Here is a 20,696-nt window from a genome sequence, read left to right as displayed (position 1 = left end):
TGGCCTGCACTGGAGCCCCAAGAGAGTCCAGAACCAACACACCTGGTGGCTGACTTCAGACCACTCCAGAACACCCCTCAATCAGCACTACAAACATCACACCCAAAAGGCGGACTTGGCCCATGTCTGAGCCCCACTACAACAAATCTCACTCCTGGGGTCCGCCCTCACACAACTGCTCGTCCACTAGAGTCATGGCCAGTCTTCACGGCCGGTCAGCATGAGGGTCAGTCCCAGCACTGACATGCCAGCAGCAGTCAAGACTTAACTATAACAGGAGGGCACATAACCCTGACAGCGTCCGGCTCAGGTAAACCGGCGGACTGTGCCACTGGGCCTCAGGACACCTGCTACATAAGATCACTCTGCCAAGACCGGGAGCCATAGCAGACCCACCTAATACATAGGAACAAGCACAGGAGACAGCCAGAATGAGGAGACAAAGCAACACGTCCCAAATGAACAAAACTCCCACTCTACTGGAGGCAGAGTTCAAAACCCGGGTCATAGGGATGCCCAGGGAGTTTGGGGGAAGAATAGATGATCACAGAACTTCAACAAAGAGGAAACATAAAAAAGGAGATAGAAATCATAAAGAGAACTGGTTAGAAATGGAGAACGCAATAACTGAAACTAATGCACTAGATTGAATCAACAGCAGATTGGCTGAAGCAGAGGATCAAGTCAGTACTTTGGAAGACAAGACATTGGAAAGCACCCAAACAGAGCACAAAAAAAAAAAAAAAAAAAAAAAAAAAAAAGAATCCCCTAGCTCAAGGGATTTGTTAGGTCTGACCCACCCCAGCACCTCTGCAGTGAGGGGTACTCTTCCAGAGGATGCTCAAAGAGCCCTGACAAAATAAGAGGCAAAACCCCGCCTCGAGGCCCATAAACAGATTGCTTCCTCAGAGCTGCCCAGGAGAGCAGTGAGTGTGCTGCTTTGCATCAGAATCCCAAGATAGACGTGCTGGTTCCCCAAAGTCACTCATCCTCAGAAGTCAGGGCAGGTCTTGCTGGATGGTGTTCTTGGCCTACCAGCTGGGCAGCACCACTCGGGGCACCCCAGAGCTCCCCAGATGTGGCTGCGGGGGGCCTAGGTAGGGTTTGGTATCAGTTCCTTCGTTTCTTCTCAGCAGGAATGTGGTGCTTGACAAGCAAGCCTGTGTATCGGTGGGCAGGCCAGCTGACTCCCTCTGGCATCTCAGCTGTGCCTAGGAGGGCCAGGCTGGACCCCAGGCCCTCTGAAGCTGTGTGCCCTTCTATACCTGGGAGCACTCTGGTGCCATCACTCAGCACCCCCAGAGCTGGAAGTGCCTGAGACAGGGCCATGCCCTCCTGCACACTCCCCTCCTCTGGTTTCCAGCACCATTAATGCGCTTCTTTCACTCCCCCTTTAGGGCCGGATTCCAGTCAAATGGATGGCAATCGAGTCCCTGTTTGATCACATCTACACCACCCAGAGTGATGTGTAAGTGTGGGTGTGCCCTCCTGGGTCACGTGTCAGGGGGACTGTCCCGCCTGCCTGGGCAGCCAGCTGGGAACAGCGCGGGCCCTGAGGGTCTGTCCGCGTGTGCCAAGCATCAGCAGCGACTCCTCCCTCCCCCCAGCCTGAGGGAGCTTCGTGTCCTCAGCCAGCGCCAGGGCCCCGGCGGGGGTTCTGAAAGCCCCAGGAGCCTCCACGAGAGCAGTGAGCAGTGGCTGCACATCCCCATGGCCTCCCCTCCCCTCCCTCCGGTGGGAGTCTCAGTGACACACGGGCCCCTCCCAGCAGGTAGTTCCCTCCCGTGGGCCTGCGCAGGACTGGTTCCCGCCACGGGGGAACGGCCTCGGGTGAGCCCCGTGCGCCCCAAACTGCTCAAAGGCAAGACCCAAACTCAAGTCTTCCAGTCCAATGACAGATGGGACGGTTTTTCCAAAGACACAGCAGGCCTTTTGTCTTAAGTGCTAGGCCACTAAGCCGTGCGCGTCTTGAGCAGTGAGGGCTGTGAAAGGGCTGGTCTTGTGGTTTTAAACGACTGCTCTCTGACGTGGGAAGCTGGCCCTGAGACAGTCGGGGAATTCAAAGTAAAGCCTGGTGAAGAGACTGCGTCACAAGGACCCCACCAGCCGGGTGACCACTGGCTCACGGGCGTGGCCGCCTCGTGGTCTCCCAGGAGCGCAGGTGTCTGCTGCCCATCCCCATGAGTGGGCTCGTGTGATGCTGCTGCTTGGTGATCCGGTTCTGTCCCCACTTCACAGTAACGCCTCCCTCACAGTTAAGTGTGTTCTTATAGCAGTGCTTTTTTTCTTCCTCAGACTTTATATTAAAATCTCAGGCACACAGAGCAGGTGGAGGAAGTGTGCCGGGAGCCTGGGCCCATGGCCTGGGTCCAGCCTGCATTCTGCTGCACTTGCTGGGCGGCTCTGGGTGGTGCCACCCAGTGCCTCAGCGACCCATTGCCTGGGCCTGCCCAGCGCCCCCTGGAGGTGTGGGGCTGAGCTGGGAAGCCTGGCAGCAGCGGGCCGAGGCGGAGACCGGCTCTCTGCGGTGGCAGTAGGCTCTGGGCTGGAGGGCCAGCAGCTGCAGGGGAACAGATGTCAGCTCCCCAGAGGGCCGGGCAGGCATGCAGCCGCTCACTGCTTGTCGTGCCCCCGTAGGTGGTCCTTCGGTGTCCTGCTGTGGGAGATTGTGACCCTGGGGGGCAACCCGTACCCGGGGATTCCTCCTGAGCGGCTCTTCAACCTCCTGAAGACAGGCTACCGGATGGAGCGGCCGGACAACTGCAGCGAGGAGATGTGAGCAGCTCTGCTTGGGCCCGGCCCCCCGCACGCAGACCCGGGGTTGGGAGGGCAGGGCACGGGCACGCTCCCTCCTCTCCTGGCAGCCCTGCCACCAGTCTGCGGTGAGCTGGGGGAGGGGAGTGACGAGCAGAGCGTGACAGGGCAGAAGCCACAGAACTCGCCAGGCATGGCAGCAGATGCAAAGGATCCAACTCCACTGGGGGCTGGGTGGGCTTCCTGGGGGGACCTACAAGGAAGAGGGGGAGCAGAGCCCAGAGCGGGGTGTGGGAAGGATGCGATCAGACTAAGAGCAGCTGAGCCCAAGGCCAGACGCCTGTGCCTGCAGGTCACTGGAGCGGGACAGGTAGCCCGTGGGGTACACATTGGGGAGTGCCCAAAAGGAGGTGCAAAGGTAAGAAGGGGTAGGCCAGCAGCGCCCAGGCATCAGCCCAGGGGCCAGCCTTCCCGCACGGAGGTCCTCGGGTGACTCACAGCACGGGTGGAGAGCACATGAGAAAGGAGTTGTCCGCACGCAGACACGGGCTGGCATGTTTACTCCACCAAGTCCGCGTGCACTTGCCACGTGCCCAGCCCGAGGCTAAAAGGGTGAGTGGCACCAGCTCCCTCCAGCCCGGGCTGGCAGCCAGCTGGCCCAGCTCTCCACACACGGCAGCCCTGCAGGCCTTGCAGCTGTGCGAGGCGCCACAGCAGGGAGGAGGTGGTAAAGGTATAAGGCAGAGGTGCGAGTGGCCGATTGAAAGACACATGGAACTTGCTGTGTGTCTCCACACCTAGTTCAACCTTCAGACGAGTTTGAAGGACTGGCATTGCCCACTCAGCCACCACAGTGGGCAGAGTTAGCTAGCTACCAGTGTCTTTGAAAGGGACTTGAAAACAAATCTCCCTCAAGGGACGGGAAGCTCACAGTGCTGGGCACCCTGAGCCCCGATGACCCCTCCCCCTGGCCCAGCTCAGAGAAGGATATCAATAATGCAGTAACTGCTTTGGGGCTCAGGACCAGAGTGCCCCCACCCCACCACCACCCCTGATGCCTGGCACTGTGCTGGGTGTGGTGGCTGTGACAAGGGGTCCTTGCTGGGTCATAGCCACCCGTCGCTCTTCCCACAGGTACAGCCTGATGCTGCAGTGCTGGAAGCAGGAGCCAGACAAGAGGCCCGTGTTTGCCGACATCAGCAAAGACCTGGAGAAGATGATGGTTAAGAGAAGAGTGAGTACCTAGAGCAGATCCCCAGGGTGGCTCGCCGACGGGCTGGACGTGGCAGTGGGAGGTGAAAGGATGGGGGGAGGGGTTCCAGCCAGGTCCCCGGAGGTCCCTGTGCAGGGACAGAGTGAGGCTGTGCAGGGGAGATGGCCATGTTTCCCAGCTTTTAATGTTGGCAGCTCATTTACATTTTCAAAAGCTCAGTGTAGGCCAAACAAAACAGATCTGAGAGGCCTCAGTCAGCCGTGCGTCTTCAGTTTAAACTGTAGGAAAATGAGAAAAACAACCAAGTTTCAGCTAATATTTATGGAGCGGTTGCTGTGCACCCTATTCTGAGATCATGGAAACGCAAGTAAACACACACAGACCCTGCCCTCGTGGCGTTTACATCGGCGTTTCATCCTCACGTGTACACATTTCCCAACGGTTGTAATTTCTTCAAACAGGAAAAGCAAGATGCATGGTGTAGGCCTGTGGTCGGCAAACTGCGGCTCAAGAGCCACATGCGACTCTCTAGCCCCTTGAGTGTGGCTCTTCCACAAAATACCACGGCCTGGGCGAGTCTATTTTTTTTTTTTTCATATATTTTATTGATTTTTTTTACAAAGAGGAAGAGAGAGTGATAGAAACATCGAAGAGAGAATCATTGATCAGCTGCCTCTTGCACACCCCCTACTGGGGATGTGCCTGCAACCAAGGTACAAGCTCTTGACCGGAATTGAACCTGGGACCCCCTTCAGTTCCCAGGCCGAAGCTCTATCCACTGAGCCAAACCGGTTTGACTCTGTGTGAGTCTATTTTGAAGAAGTGGCATTAGAAGAAGTTTAAGTTTAAAAAATTTGGCTCTCAAAAGAAATTTCAATCGTTGTCCTGTTGATATTTGGCTCTGTTGATTAATGAGTTTGCTGACCACTGGTCTAGGCCATTTGTTGTGAAACCCAACATCAGAGTATCACGTGAGCAAAGCCTCCAATCCCGTTAACACAGGGTCCCCCTAAACAAGGGGACGGCCTTCCTGGGACAGGGCTGAGAAGCAGGAAAATGCTGGGGCTGCATGCGGCCTAGATAGGACCAGGACAATAACGGGGGACGTTTCTGCCCCCGAGGAGGTGGCTTTCGGGTGGGGACCAGTGAGGACTATGGAGCAGGGCCAGGTGGTACAGGTGCTGGGGGACCTCAAGCTGGCAATCCGGTGAGGAAATCGGGTCTCTTGGAGAATCCAGTAGACTGGCATCGGATGGCACAAGGCCAGGGCTTCTGCCCAGGGGCATGTCCTTGAGGCACATTGGGGGGGGGGGGGGGGCGCGGGAGGGGTGACCAGCCATCTCTCTGTTCCAGGACTACTTGGATCTGGCCGCGTCCACCCCGTCCGACTCCCTGCTATACGATGACGGCCTCTCGGAAGAGGAGATGCCCCTGGTGGACTGTAATAATGCTCCCCTCCCTCGCACCCTCCCCTCCACGTGGATTGAAAACAAACTCTATGGTAGAATTTCACATGCATTTACTAGATTCTAGCGACTCTGTTCCTCTCTGCACTATCCTTACTCTCTGGAATGCTTTTTTAAGAGTCTTTCTGATCTGAATGAAACCAAAGTCCACTCTGAACCTTTTTATTTGTAATGTCTGACTTTGCATCCGTTTACATTCAGGCATTTTTGCAGCTATGTTTTTTTTTTTTTTAAAGGATGTGAAAATAAGTGTAATTACTATACTGCCCAGCAACTTAAGACGATAAAGAAAGAGGGCAGGGCAGAACACTCAGGGGTCGTTGAGATTATGATGAATAAGTCATTTCTGGGGTGGGTATCAAGTCATAGTACTTGTAATTTAACTACTGGGACACACTTACCCAAACTGGGAGGGGGGGGGGGCATTTGATTTAAAAAGGAGGAGCCAGTGGCCCCAGACCCTGTCTGGGTGGGCGGGTGCCCAGCCACAGGCCAGCACCGGGGAGGCCACACGCAGGCAGCTGTTTTCACATCCTTTGCGGTACACACTGTCATGACAGTTGTCACTTACGAAGTCAGTGCTGAGAGCTAGAGCAGATGCTTCTTGGAAGAACATAGTCTGTGGTGCTGTGGTCTCGCAATGGACAGTAAAGACGGTTCTTGCCAAAACTCCTTCTTTTGTCTTCAATTAAATACTTGAAATTTTTCTGTTTTCTAACCTCATTGTTGATTTTTATTACTTTTAATTTTTTTGAAATCTTGGTGTTTCGAGCATTTTCCAGCTGAGCGTGTTCCCTCTGCATGCCTCCTGGGTCACTCGGTGCCTCGCTGGCTTTGGGTCTGGTGCTCGTGCCTCTGTCCTGGCGCCGCTGTGGGCTCCCTGTGCACACTCTTGATCTGGAAGAACCTCTCCCCAGGGTAGACTTGGGGGGGAGACAGGCTTCTTTAGGCCCGGGCACTTTTTATCAAGCCTCCCGCTGCCGTAAGCCACTGGGTACAGCGACGAGCCTTGGGAAGCGAGTGAAAGAGGTCCACAACATATGTCAGATCTGAGCGTCTGAAACTGACCAACGTCAAAGCTGGTCATTTCTGGTCAGTTACCCCGAGAGCTCGTGATAGTTCCCCCGAGCACGTGCTTCGCAGACAAATGGAGCAGGAGCCCCTCTGTGTAATGGGCACAGAGCCCCGAGTTTGAGTGGAAGCTCACAGGGAGTTTTGCCAAGCCCTTACTGTCTGCACATGGAGCGTGGGTTCTTCAGTGCAGAGCAAACGATCTGTTTTCATTTTTAGGCATGTCAGACCCGAACTGGCCTGAGGAGAGTCCTGTACCACTCACGAGAGCCGATGGCACTAGCACTGGGTGTCCACGCTATGCCAATGATAGTGTATATGCTAACTGGATGGTTTCACCCTCAGCGGCACAATTAACGGACTCGTTTGGTAGTTAACATTTCTTTGTGAAAGGTAATGGACTCACAAGCAGAGGACGCTGGCCGAGGTGGTCCGCCAGCCCTCACGGTGCCCTTTCCGCTGGCTGGCTGGTGGCTTTTCCCTCCCAAGCAGACGCCGTGCACGGGATGGGAGGCCGGTCCCGTGTGTAGGTCCCTCCTCCTCCTCCTCCTCCTCCTCCTCCCCCTCCTCCTCTGCAGCCCTTGGCAGCGCCAGTGCCAGCCCGTGTTCATCAGGGATCACCGTGCTCTGTGCTCACACGTTGGGCCCCTCACTCACTACCTGATCTGTTTGATTCTCCTGGTTGCCACCCAACAAGGCAACCAGATGTAAACATGAAGCACATGCCCCCCCTTCAAGCCCCCCACAAAGGCAGCAAGGACAAAACTGGCCCAAAGGACTGACGGTGTGGAGAACCGAGCCTGGCAAGGCCGAGTTTTGGTGTCAGAACCTGCTGGGGCTGGCGTGGGAGAAGGGGTCTTGGCACAGCCCTGGGCTCAGGATTTGGGACCCTGAGATTTCTATTTTTCTTTAATTAAAAGAAAACCTTTTCTTAGGAAGACATTTGATTTTTTTTTTTATCACGATTAACATGATTCTTAGATTAGCACAATGGAGAGATGTGATGCCATACTTGCTGTGTAGACAGGCGGTGTCGGGAGAGAGCTCACAAACACGGTTCCCCATCACTGAGGGGTCACTTCCTGGTCTAGAACAGCACGGAGGAAGGGGGTGCTTGTGGAGTGGCCTCCAGTCCAGACAGAGAGGTGGCAGCTGGGAGCCCCCCGCCCCCCGCCTCCGTCTTCCGCCCACTGCATGCCCAGCACCGGAAAGCAGTGGCTCATCTCACACCTCGGGAGTGGGCGGACTGGTGCTCAGTGTACAAGGGACCGTTCAGCCAGCTATGTTAGAAGTAGCATTGACAGTGACCAAGGAGCTCCCCCGCTCTGATTTCAGCTCTGACGCGGGAAAGACGGTGTTCTGGCTCTCATAGAGCTTGTGTGGGAAAGCACGTGTATCCACGCTTCCCGTGTGTGGACTTGACGCTGCTATAGCAAGACATTTTTGTTTCTCAGATTCTGACCGTGACTCATAAGCTTGTCATTCTCCTCTGCCCGTTTGTGGTCACAGACACTGCGCTCCTCCAGCTTGGGGGGAGGGGGAGCGTTTGGAAAGTCCTGGTGGCTCTTCTGTAACTTGTCTCAGCACCGTAACTTCCCAGGGGAGGATCGGTGACCAGACGCTGCCTGGCCTGGATGGAGCGCACCAAGGAAGGACGTGCCTGTAGGTTTATAACAAGCCTGTGTTTCAGAGGCATTACGTAAAAGCAGTAACACTAACGGCGTTTTTGTGGCCAAGAAGGCTCGGCTGAGTGTGTGCTGGAGCCTCGTGGTGTGTGCGCACTCAAAACACCCCAGAGAAAGAGCTGGAGAAACACTTCTTGGAGGCGCAAGGCGGCTGTAGCTGGAGCCATTTGTCAGATGCCCTATTAGTTCTCTTACCCACATCTTGTTGGAAGTCTCTGGTTTCAGATGTGCTTAACGCTGGTCTTATTAAATAAGGGTAAACTTTCAAATTATTAAAAATGCCTACTCAGTGAGTTGCTATAGCAGGTTTGTTAGCAGGGTGAGGACTCCGAGTCCAAGTGGCTGACCCAGTGATGGGGAATTAACCCTTGACTGTTAACCTAACTGTCTAGTCCTGAGTTATACAAGTACTCATGCCTACTAGTCCTCTCGATTTTCACGCATATATGCAGAAGTTACTAAGTGTTTAAGTGTTGCTGAGTATTAAGTAGCAATCTGTCAGTTATGAAAATTTGTGAAATCTATTTATGAAAGGTTATTAAAACCTTGCCATGTTCATTTGTTTTTGTAAATCAAGGTGACTAAGGAAATAATTTTAGTTATGTAAATAAAATCATATATCACAAAACGTGTAAACTTCTTTCCTCTACTTAACTTCCTCACTGGGAACATCAGGTGTTTTATTTTGAAGTTTCAGTGCGAGGATGAAGATGTGACAAGGGGGTCTGTGGGGGCAGCCCCCGGGGAACTAACAGTGGTGGAAGGTCAGGAGGCTCTCGGTGGTCGGATGGACTTGTCTTGCACGATATGTAGGTGAACAGGCGCCTTGACAGTAAATGAAAATTCACAGTAAATGAAAATTCAGCCAGTCCCGCTATTCAGAGAACCCCTGCCTTCAGGTTCCCCTCTCAAGAACAGAGCAGCCGCCAAGGCCAAGTTCAGGTGTGTATGCTTCCCTGGCAGTGTGCTTGCCTCTTGGTTCTTGAAGCTAGAGTTGGACAGGTGTGGGGGAGGGGACGTAAAATGCATAGTCATGACTGAAAGCCCAGGGGAGTAGGAGGGAAAACTGTGAAGCACTATGAAGTTGAGGACACCGAGTGCTTCTGTTTCCGCTGGACTGGGCAGGAATTCTATGAGCTGGCAAGGAGCAGGTGGGTCCGTCGGCAAACACGAGTTGTTGCCACCATAAATCTGACGTCGGGTTGCCGAGGGCCTGTATCATTTCCTCGGTCAGGCGGACGCACACATGTGCGCACACGGGCTGCCCGCACCCCGGGCACTGCAGCTGCTGGCCCCAGAGCCTGAGTCTGCTCTGTTTCCTCCTTCAGTCGGCTACAGGGACTGGAAATACACCTAATTTCTAGGCTCAAGTTATTTGCTACAGCCTTTGCCTTTGAATGTTTAGAAACCCACGGCGAGGAAAGCGAGTACTAACATACTAAACCCCCCTTTACATGACCATAGGAGTTTGTGTCTGGTTTTTCTTTTCATTTGTCTCTGGTTTATTTTTCTTAAAAAGCACATTCTCCGCCAGCATCCACAACAATCCCTTCCCACCACAAGGCCAGCTTATTTGGGTACAAATGTTGTTGAATATAATGCCTAAGAAAAGGAGTTGGACAAACAGTTTACATATAAAAGAAAATTGGAAGGAAAAGCACAATTTCTTGCAGTACAACCTTCCCCCCCCCCCACACACACACACACACAGTAAATGGCTTTCTCTCCTTCCTCCAACACATTCACACAAAGGATATTTGGATATTTAGTTGGTGGTGGTTAGGGTGGTTCTGGGAAATGCCTAAAAAATCCTGTGAGAGTCTAAGGCCCTGGGAGATGCAGTGAGAGTGGATCTGAAGGTGCAGCATGGGGTGCCTCTCGGCATAAAGGCAGGTGTGGAGTTTGCCCTCTGCTCATGGGCCGTTACGTGCAGAAATGACCTTCCACTGACCCTGCCTGCCCCGTCCTCATCCCTTCTCCAAGCAGCAGTCCTGATGGCCCGTGAGAACTGTGCAGTCCTCCCACCTCTTTAGGAAGCTGGACTCCCACCAAGGGCTATCTTACCAAGATGGTACGGAACCGGAACGCGTGGGTAGAGAAGTTTGTGATTTGAGGCACGCCACCCTGTCCTGCGGCTGACGGCTGGGAGAAGAGGCTTCACTCTCACATTGAACACCCACAAGAAAGCACGTTCTCTGCGACTCGGGTTTCGATGCTATGTCAAGTGACAAGATACCTTTGCAGATGTTTCTGACGTGTTAACACAGGACCTGGCCAACCAGGATCTCAGCGGGAGCCCAGGCAAGACCGCACGACAGAGCCATGTGGCTGCAGGCTGCAGCCATGTCCGTCACGGGGAGCGAGCCAGGCAGCGTGGAGGGAGCAATGACCTGAGACTGCTCCCACCACTGTGACTTCAACTTCAGTCCCACACCAGGGAAGACCGTAATCCTGCATCCCTTCCGATGACACTGAACAATTCAAGTTCAAAATGTGGGCAGGCAAGGTAAGGAAAGTGCATTCTAAAACTGAACATATAAAAGGAAAAGGAAAAGATTCATTTTTTGAGAAGGAAGTCATTTTGATGCTTCAATACAGACAGTATTTACCATGCACCACACTGTCAAGTTCTTGAATAAAAGTGCATAGTCCATTTTATAGGTCCATGTTTTTATTGATCTTTGTTAATTTGTAAATAGCACCAAAGTAAACAGTATTTTTCTGGCTGCTCTTGTTCCTCACCTGTCCACACCTCCAGTCCCTTTCTGCACTTGCCATTTCCCCATGGAGGAAAGTCATTGCTGTGGGCTGGGAAGGGTCTAGCCCAGGAGAAGGAAGAGCCGCCTGAGGGAAGGGACTTTGTCCAGAGGCTGCAGGGAGCCTGCCTCGCAGCCCCGGTCTGAGAGCTCTTCTCACCATATGACTGGCTCCATATTGTGCCTTCCTTCTGAGAGTTTCAAAGACTTTAAATTTTTCCTGAAGGCTCTGTGGCCACAGGGCCTGAAAGGCCAGGAGCACCCAAAGAGTTTGGGAGACTTCATGAATGTTGGGGGTGGGAGAATAATTGTAGGAAATGATCTTTAAGACTAGGAATAATACAGAGGAGGGGAAGATTGTGGTCTCTCTCAAGATAGTCATCAATACAATTGTGGGAGAAAATTGTATTTTTAAAAAGACGCCAAGTGATCTATAATCATTTGTAGACATAAAGACCACCCAAGTGAGAACAAGCAGAAGCTACTTATTCTGAACTTGTTATACAGGGGACTCCACTCCTATTTTGGCAGACACTCAGGGCAGGCAGAGGAGTCCGAGGCTCCATAGTGGGAACAAAAGGAGGTGGGGAGGCCTCAGGTGTCTTCAGAGTTGGTTGGCATGGCAAAGGGAGGCTTTCCCTAGAAGCAGGGCATGTTAAGTGCCTCACCTGGGAAACAAACTTGGTTTTCTTAGACTGGTTTTGAGTTGGAAAAGGGAGCACAAAGTAGAGAAGCTAGCAGTCATTGACCATGTCTTGATTATTCTGGGCTTATTACTGCAAAGGTTGTGGGTTAGAGTTCTTCGGTTATATGTGGTCTAGCCATTGTCTGTTTGCGTATTCTGTTTCTCAGTTCCCAAATGTGTTTTTGTTTTGTTTTGTTTTGGTTGGTTGTTTTTTTTGTTGTTGTTGTTCTTTTGGTTCTTTTGCTTGTAGGTTGAAATTTTCAAGGAAATCCAATGGGGAGAAAACAATGACATCTGTAATACTTTCAAAACACTTAAAAAAGAAAAATTAAATGAAGTGAAAAATCCAGATCTTCACCACTTTAAGATTGATCCTTCAGTCATCTCCATGGTCAACAACATCATGAAGTCTTTTTTTTTTTTTTTTAATATATTTTATTGATTTTTTACAGAGAGGAAGAGAGAGGGATAGAAAGTTAGAAACATCAATCAGCTGCCTCCTGCACACTCCCTACTGGGGATGTGCCTGCAACCAAGATATATGCCCTTGACTGGAATCGAACCTGGGACCCTTCAGTCTGCAGGCTGATGCTCTATCATCTGAGCCGAACCTGCCAGAGCATGAAGTCTTCTTGATATTTATCTTTCTGTTATATCATTACAATGATCATCTGACAAGAAAGTGACTGTGCAGAAGCATTTTAGACCCTGGATAGAATGCCATAAACCATCATGATCACTATGACAACAATAAGAACAATTAATAATCCCTGTAAGGTGTTTTGAACCAAGAACTCCAAGCCAAGAACAAGTCCTAAATAGGCCAAGAAGATCCACTTCAGAGAGCCACTTTAGAGAGCTTTTGCCTTAAGGCATCATATCTCCTGGTCCATCTTCCTGGTTTTGAGGACCCAAGTATTATATTAGGAATGGCACAGACCATGACTAACACACAAGAAATCTAGAGCAATGTCCATTATTGTCATGCCAAACAATTGGGATTGCTCTGTGTTCCATCTAGGGAAGAGATGGTACCACTAATGACTTTATCAGAATTAGTGATGAGTTTCTTATAATTCTACTAGAGACCCAGACTACATTCACGACCCCTCAGACCAGCCTGTGCCCTCTCTTAGTCTGGACCCCCCGGGAGATGTCCGCCTGCTGGCTTAGCTTTAAGCCTGGGGAGCAGGCCTAAACCGGCAGGCAGACATCCCCAGAGGGGTCCTTAGTGCTGCAGCAGAAGCAGGCGAGGCTCCCGCCATCACTGCTGCACTCACCAGCCATGAGCCTGGCTTCTGGCTCGCTGCTCCTTAGCACTGCCTCAGAGGTGGGAGAAACGCCCACCACCACCACTGTGCTCACCAGCCATGAGCCCAGCTTCTGGCTGAGCAGCACTCCCCCTGTGGGAGCGCACTGACCACCAGGAGGCAGCTCCTGCATTGAGCATCTGCCCCCTGGTGGTCTGTGTGCATCATAGCGACTGGTCATTCCACTATTTGGTGGATTTGTATATTAGTCTTTCATTATGTATAACTCCCACCAATAGAAATCTGCTAAACAATGAGCAAGTAATTCCCCCAGGAAGAGTACTGAATAATTAAGGGTGACTTCCTTTTGGAGCTAATGTCTGAATCAGAATTTTCAGCCTTGATTTATAGAATTAGGACTTCTATGTACAGACAAGTTTTGAAATTTTATTCCTACATGCATGCATGAGATGTTAGTCTGAAGCAAATGGAACCAGGCATCCTAACCACAAAGATACATCTGGCAGGGACACGTGGAGATCTAGGGGAGAAATCTGTTCGTGACAGAAGTCCAGAGCCAGGCCTTACATCAGCTGGTTACATGTTTGGAACCTATAGTGGTATCTTACAGGAAGCAAGTATTTGGCTCATCACCCTCTGAAGGTTGAATTTAAATTTAGCTTAGGTAGACTCTAACAAATTGGTTCTTTTTCTGGGAAAGCAGGATGCTAGCAAAGCCACAGGTTAACTTGTTTAAAGTAACTTGTTCATGATACTGCAAATAGATCTTCAGTGAGATTGGAATTGCCCAGAGGTTTTCATTGTGAAGGTTTGGTGGCTGGTAAGATTTAAGGCAATGTATACTGTTTGGGATAATCTAACAATGCCATTAGGATGAGTTAGTATATTCTGACCTAACAATTATATAAAGAGAAGAAATTGTCTGTAATATCTAGTTAAACCTCAAATTTCTCTCCAGTGTAGCTTTGTGAGGGGGCTACAATAGATTTGGAGATTTTTTAGTCTATCAGAAGAGAGTGTCCCCCCCCCCCCCAAAAAAAAGACTGTGTTATGGCAAAATTGTAATTTATCTTTTGAAACTTTAGGTCCAGATTCTGTTAATGGTGAGAATAAATGGAATCCTTTTTCTCTCAGCAAAGCAAATCTACAATTTGTGTCAGAACTGGGTCATAAGGGAAATTGTGATTATTTAAGTTATGACTAAAGACCTGGGGAAAAGATCAGGGACTTTCAATCAACTTCTGTCCTCCATGATGAAAACCAAAAGCTACTAACAGTCATTCAGCCTTAAAAAAGAGTGACATTCTGCCGAAACCGGTTTGGCTCAGTGGTAGAGCGTCGGTCTGTGGACTGAAAGGTCCCAGGTTCGATTCCACTCTGGGGCATGTACGTTGGTTGCGGGCACATCCGCGGTAGGGGGTGTGCAAGAGGCAGCTGGTTGGTGTTTCTCTCTCATCAACGTTTCTAGCTCTCTCTCTCCCTTTCTGTAAAAAATCAATAAAATATATTTTTAAAAAAAAAAGAGTGACATTCTGACATATGCTACAACACTGAAGAACCTTGAGAACATGCTGAGTGAAAAAAACCAGACACACAAAGTCAGATTCTATATGAGTGCACTTACATAAGTAGGTAAAGTAGTAAATTCATAGAGACATTAGTTGAATGGTGGTTGCCAGGGCCTGGGGGAAGGGAAAGTGGGAAGTGAGTCTTGCACGGGTACCAGGTTGCTGTTGGGATGCTGGCAGTTTTCTGAAAATGGATATTGGTGTTGGTTGCACATCAGTGTGAATGTATCTAATCCCACTGAACTGGGAACTTAAAAATGGTTAAAGTGATCAATGTTATGTTCTGTGTATTTTACCACACACACACACACACACACACACACACACACGAACACTGCCTAGTTCTATAAGCACACTTGGGAAAAAAAAAAAAAAGATTCACTACAGCAAGTGCCTTCAGTAGAGGCTTGCAGGATGGTATCTGAGTTTGAGGAAATGAGGAATAACAATTTTGTTGGTGGCCCTTCAGCGTTAAACAAGTGGATGTCCCTGTGCTCTTGGTTTCTTTACTGCCAGGATGTGTGTATTACAGGGGTTAGGGCAGTACGTGACAAGACATTGGATCTGAGGCTTATACAATGGGTGTGATCCCTTCCTTTACTGCTGGCTTCAAGGGATATTGGGGAAGTATGGGTAATGGTAGGTAGGCTCCTTCTGAATTTCAACAGGTTCTGCGTCGGGTACAGTGTCAAATACTTGTCCAGGATATGCATATAATGTAATGGAGGAAACAAAGATAAATTCAGAGCAGAATCAACTTGCTTGTGAATAGAAGAATCCTTTGGAATATCACAAATAGTCCCAAATATTCTGGTGTTCATTTAAAATTGCAAAGTAAGCTGAAACTAGTTTGGCTCAGTGGATAGAGCTTCGGCCTGCGGACTGAAAGGTCCCGGGTTCGATTCCCGTCAAGGGCATGTACTTTGGTTGCGGGTGCATCCCGAGTAAGGGGTGTGCAAGAGGCAGCTGGTCAATGATTCTCTCTCATCGATGTTTCTCTCTATCCCTCTCTCTTCCTCTCTGTAAAAAATCAATAAAATATATTTAAAAAAATAAAAAATAAGATACTTCTTTAAAAAAAAATTTTTTAAATAAAAATAAAATTGCAAAGTAAGTTTCTCCTTATTAAATTTGCAGGAGGCTGTCACAGAGCAGGAAGGAATGTTTTGCAATCAAGGGCTCCAGGCTTATAGTTAAGGGCAGGAAAATAGAGGGTATCTGGGGGTTAGCTGAAATGCTTGCCACCTGTGTCTGTTCTGCGTTTACTCCAAAAAGGAGGCTGAGCAAAGATGACAGGGTTTAATGCAGAAAGAGGAGTACTTGTATCCACCAGAAATGCGTGGGGTTGCCATATACAGTGGGTAGAACTGTGTCCCCACAAAAGATATGTTCCAGTCCTCACCCTCAAAACCTGTGAGTTTGACCTTATTTGGAAATAGGGCCTTTGTAGAGGCAATCAAGTTAAGATGAGGTCATATTGGATTAGGGTGGTTTCCTCAGCAGAAGAGGGAAATCTGGACACACAAAACACGGGGGAGAATGCCATGTGAAGATGGGGGTCGAGATGGGAGCGATGCATCTACAAGCCGAGAACACCAAGGATTGCTGGCTACCGCCAGAAGCTAGAAGAGGCGAGGCAGGATCCCCCAGGGCCTTTGCAGAGAGGGTGGCCCTGCCGACTCCTTGATGTTGGACTTCAAGCCTCAAGAACTGTGAGAAAACACGTGTCTGTAGTCTTATGCCGCTCAGTTGGTGGTAATTTGTTCCAGCAGCCCTCGGAAGCTAGCACACTATCTACATTTCTAGTTAGTTCACCTTGAGTATGTAAGGGTATGGCCCGGTAGCAAGTACTTTTTCTTCCTTGGAGCACCCTCATAAATCTGAATTAAGGAGCTTTTCTTTGTCTCATAAGATGAGACCATCCTTTTCTCAGTATTCTTTTTCTTTCTTTTTTTTTTTTTTTAAATATATTTTATTGATTTTGTACAGAGTGGAAGGGAGATAGAGAGTTCGAAACATCAATGAGAGAGTCATCGATCAGCTGCCTCCTGCACACCCCCTACTGGGGATATGCCCGCAACCAAGGCACATGCCCCTGACCGGAATCGAACCCGGGGCCCTTCAGTCCCCAAGCTGACGCTCTATCCATTGAGCCAAACCGGTCCCGGCATCAGTATTCTTTTTCAAGTGTCCTTGTCAGTAGGTGGTATGCTGGCCTGCAGGACCACAGGTTTATTTTGTGTCCTGTCTTGTTTAAAAACCCTTTAAAATAGATTGCCTCTATTATCTGCCAGGTATTGTAGTTCCAGTCAAGGCACTATTCCCATTCTAAGTTCCATTTTTGAATGTGATCTGCAGTTTCAGTTGTAACTTCATTAACCAAATGAGGTGAAAGGGCAACTTTTTAGACTCCAAAATACTGTTGCAGTTGTGGGTCCTGAGAAAGAAGATACCTACTAAGAAGGGCCCCTGGTGGCTAACTGGTCTCAAATTTTAGTCAAGAGCCTAGAAGCCACTTCTATATAGAAGTCTTTCACACTGCACTTCAGAGAAAAGCCTGCCTGGACAGCCTGCCTGCACTGCGCTTCTGCCAGCTGAGCCAGCCCTTACAAAGGAGTTCCTGGAATCCCGTTTCAACCAATAGGACTGAGGCTTTCCCCATCCAATCAGAGCTGCACAGCTATACCTCTTCCCCCACCCCCCTGAACCTCATCAGCATCTATTTTTTCTTCTTAATATATTTTATTTCTTTTTTACAGAGAGGGATAGAGAGTTAGAAACATCGATGAGAGAGAAACATCGACCATCTGCCTCCTGCACATACCCTACCAGGGATGTGCTCACAACCAAAGTGCATGACCTTGACCGGGAATCAAACCTATGACCTTTCAGTCTGCAGGCCGATGCTCTATCCACTGAGCCAAACCAGTTCCCACCCCATCAACATCTTTACAGATCAATCTGAGAAGCTCTATTCTGACCAATTAGGGAAGTGTCCTTTGGACTAATCAAACTGAGGACAGACCAATCAGGAGCAAGGTCTGGGGACTTCTGTCTATATCAGCCAGGTCCTGCTCTGGGAGCACACTTTCCCTCTCCAGGGAAGACTGACAACTGCATTAACCTGGTTGAGCTGAAATACCAAAGGTGTCTTAGCAGAGCAGAGCTGATCCCAAGACTGCCCAGGCCCTAGGGCTGCCTCACAGCTGTGCAGTTTTACAGCAGTGCTTGCTGTATAACAATTGAGATGTTTTGCACTGAATAAAGTTTCCTTCCTCGCTGCACCCCAAATTGGGGATTATTGTTGGCATTGAATTGGCTGCAAGAACACAATGCAGTTTCTAGTCTATCCCAAAGTCTCCTGTAGATTCCTCTTTTCTGTTTCCACTGTGGTTCATCTGCTGTTATTGGAGATGTCTTAGGGATGGCTTTTAGGAGACCCTTTTTGTGAAACTGCTTTATTGTGGAAAGGATTCTGTAAATCCCTTTCCAGGTGAGTCCAGCCAACTGTTCCATTTAGCAACCTGGGGTTTTAATCAATCTGTGTACAAGTAGATATAGGTCAGATAGCACTGGGTCACATAACATTCCACAATGTTCTAAATATTCTATGAATAATTGCTATTCTTGTCTGGGTTTGAGGAAATCCTTAATTATAGCTCTTAATTCCGTTTGAATCCAAGGTTTAAATTCCACAGTTTCCTACTTACCTAGTTCATAAGAAGAGGCATTCAGAGACCAATGGGAATTGCAGTCTTAGACAGTTGTTGGGGAGAGGTATGGGTAGACAAGAGGAGGGAGGAGTGGATAGAGGTGTGATAGGAAAGAGATCAGAAGGATGAGGGAGAGAGGGGGAACTGGATATATAGGAAGGCAAGAGGACGAGCTGAGGGTGTTTTCCTGGGAGCATGAGTTTCTTGTTGCTTAAGTATGTCAGATTGCTCATTAGCTGGCCAAAGAAGCTTTTAGTGATACAATTTTTGAATCAGAATATTGTTTAGAGTCCTTCAAATATCAATCAAAAATGCTGCCATTAGGTCTGGGAAATCTTATTCCCTTTCTTTTCTAATGTATCTCTCAAATGAACAACTTGTTCAAATTAAATGTCCCTTAGCCTTAGAGTGGCTACTGAAGGCCCAAAATGCTTGGTGAAGTTATGACATTTAGAGAAATAGGCACAAAAATTGGAATGGTAAAGAGAGTACATATAAGAAGCAGGAGTTTTTCCTGGAGAAGGCGAGGATATAAATTTAGATGATACCATGAGAACTGGCAACTGAGTAGGAACAGAGTGCTTATTCACCTCTCGGGACACAAAATCAAGATGGAAGAACCTCATCCAGTTTCACCAGTGACTCCACAGCAAAGTTTGTCCTAGGGCAGTGGTCGGCAAACTCATTAGTCAGCAGAGCCAAATATCAACAGTACAACCATTGAAATTTCTTTTGGGAGCCAAATTTTTTAAACTTAAGCTTCTTCTAGACTTGCCCAGGCCGTGGTATTTTGTGGAAGAACCACACTCAAGGGGCCAAAGAGCCCCATGTGGCTCGGGAGCTGCAGTTTGCCAACCACAGTCCTGGTCTGGTGAGAATCCCAAACTCACAGGTCTGTGAGGCTAGCTTTGGCAACAGTGTTCTGATGCCCATGCCTGTGGTCTAACTATCCTATGATTCTCCTTATAACAAACAATACTTTTAGACAGCACACAAAACAGTAACAAAAATGGCAGCAAAATGAAATGAATGGCCTGGTTCCATCAAAGATGCCAAGCAAATGGGAATCGGTAACAAAACATGAATACAAAGCTGAGAACAAATAGCCAAGCAATTCAATGCAAAGAGAGTGAGGTCAGACTCAATTCTGACTTACCATGGCCTTGAGGTCTGTGTGTATACTGCACCTGACAAGTAGTACAGACCCTGTCTTGGTGGAGTCACCAGGAAAACTATGAAAAGGAAGGCAAATCACTGAAGTGAAAGCGGATTTGCTGTAGCAATGGAGTCAGCCCCCATCACTTGCTTTGGCAGAGACACAAAGGCAGGCCAGGGGAGTGGGGAAGCTTTCTCGTTATTTTGTTGTTGTTTTTTTTGTTTTTTGTTTTTTTAAAAAATATATATTTTATTGATTTTACACAGAGAGGAATTGAGAGGGACAGAGAGTTAGAAACGTCGATGAAAGAGAAATATCGACCAGCTGCCTCTTGCACACCCCCTACTGGGGATGTGCCCGCAACCAAGGTACATGCCCTTGACTGGAATCGAACCCGGGACCTTTCAGTCCGCAGGCCGACGCTCTATCCACTGAGCCAAACCGGTCCCAGCTCTCGTTATTTTGTTAAGATTAAAGGAAATGCGTGTGTGTGTGTGTGTGTGTGTGTGTGTGTGTGTTAGAAAATCTACATTCTTCTGATATTCATCATACCATAATACCGTGTTTCCCCGAAAATAAGACATCCTCTGAAAATAAGACCTACTTACAGGTTTCCTTCTGAGTGAAATTTAAGGCATTGCCCCGAAAATAAGCCACCCCCCCACCCCACCCCCCCGGCTAAACATGAGAGATTTGGTCCACTGATTCTGAAAGAAATGGAGTCACAAGAAATTCACCAGGAAATTCAGGAATTGGATTGTTATAATGATGTTCCAGAAGATGATGACATGATTGTCATTGAATAAATGAGTAAATTCTTGATACTGTAGGATTCACAGTTTGCTCTGGTTTGTGTTGACAACTACTGTACTACCGTACTGTATACAGGTAATAAATTTCCTTTATTTTCATTTAACAATAAATGTGTACCGTATTCTTCTTCATGGAAAAATAAGACATTCCCTGAAAATAAGACCTAGCGCATCTTTGGGAGCAAAAATTAATATAAGACACTGTCTGATTTTCGGGGAAATAGGGTAGTACTTTAGTATTTTCCCTAAGGGAACTAATTTATAAGCCCCAGGATATCATTCATTGTCTGCCATGAAATTTGAATTATGCATCATCTTCTCTCCAAATTCAAACTACATGCATTGTATTTGATTTGGCAGTCAAAATAACAATAAGCTAACAATTAAAATCCATTGATAGAACCTCAGTTATTTTGAAAACAACTTTAATGGAGGATTCAAATAACAATTTGAAAGAAATGACAACCAGCACGAACCCTGCTGTTTCCATTTCATGCCGGGCTCCGTGCTGGGAGGGCCTCTGAAGCTGCCTCTCCGTGTTCCTGT

At 48.6% G+C, this 20,696-nt stretch overlaps 1 protein-coding gene across 1 annotated transcript in view; it reads left to right on the top strand.

Moving 5' to 3' along the window:
* RET (ret proto-oncogene) overlaps positions 1 to 8,817 on the top strand; it is a 52,352-nt gene extending 43,535 nt beyond the window's left edge. Inside the window, 6 exon segments of the mRNA XM_084903930.1 lie at positions 1,398 to 1,468; positions 2,638 to 2,775; positions 3,889 to 3,988; positions 5,321 to 5,468; positions 6,724 to 6,837; positions 6,840 to 8,817. Coding sequence (XP_084760056.1) covers positions 1,398 to 1,468; positions 2,638 to 2,775; positions 3,889 to 3,988; positions 5,321 to 5,468; positions 6,724 to 6,837; positions 6,840 to 6,877 — 609 coding nt within the window. The 3' untranslated portion in view covers positions 6,878 to 8,817.
* The last annotated feature ends 11,879 nt before the right edge of the window (positions 8,818 to 20,696 follow it).

This window comes from Pipistrellus hanaki (assembly GCF_964339955.1).
Source record: "Pipistrellus hanaki genome assembly, chromosome: 14".
Taxonomy (NCBI): domain Eukaryota; kingdom Metazoa; phylum Chordata; class Mammalia; order Chiroptera; family Vespertilionidae; genus Pipistrellus; species Pipistrellus hanaki.
This window is presented reverse-complemented; position numbering and strand designations above follow the sequence as displayed.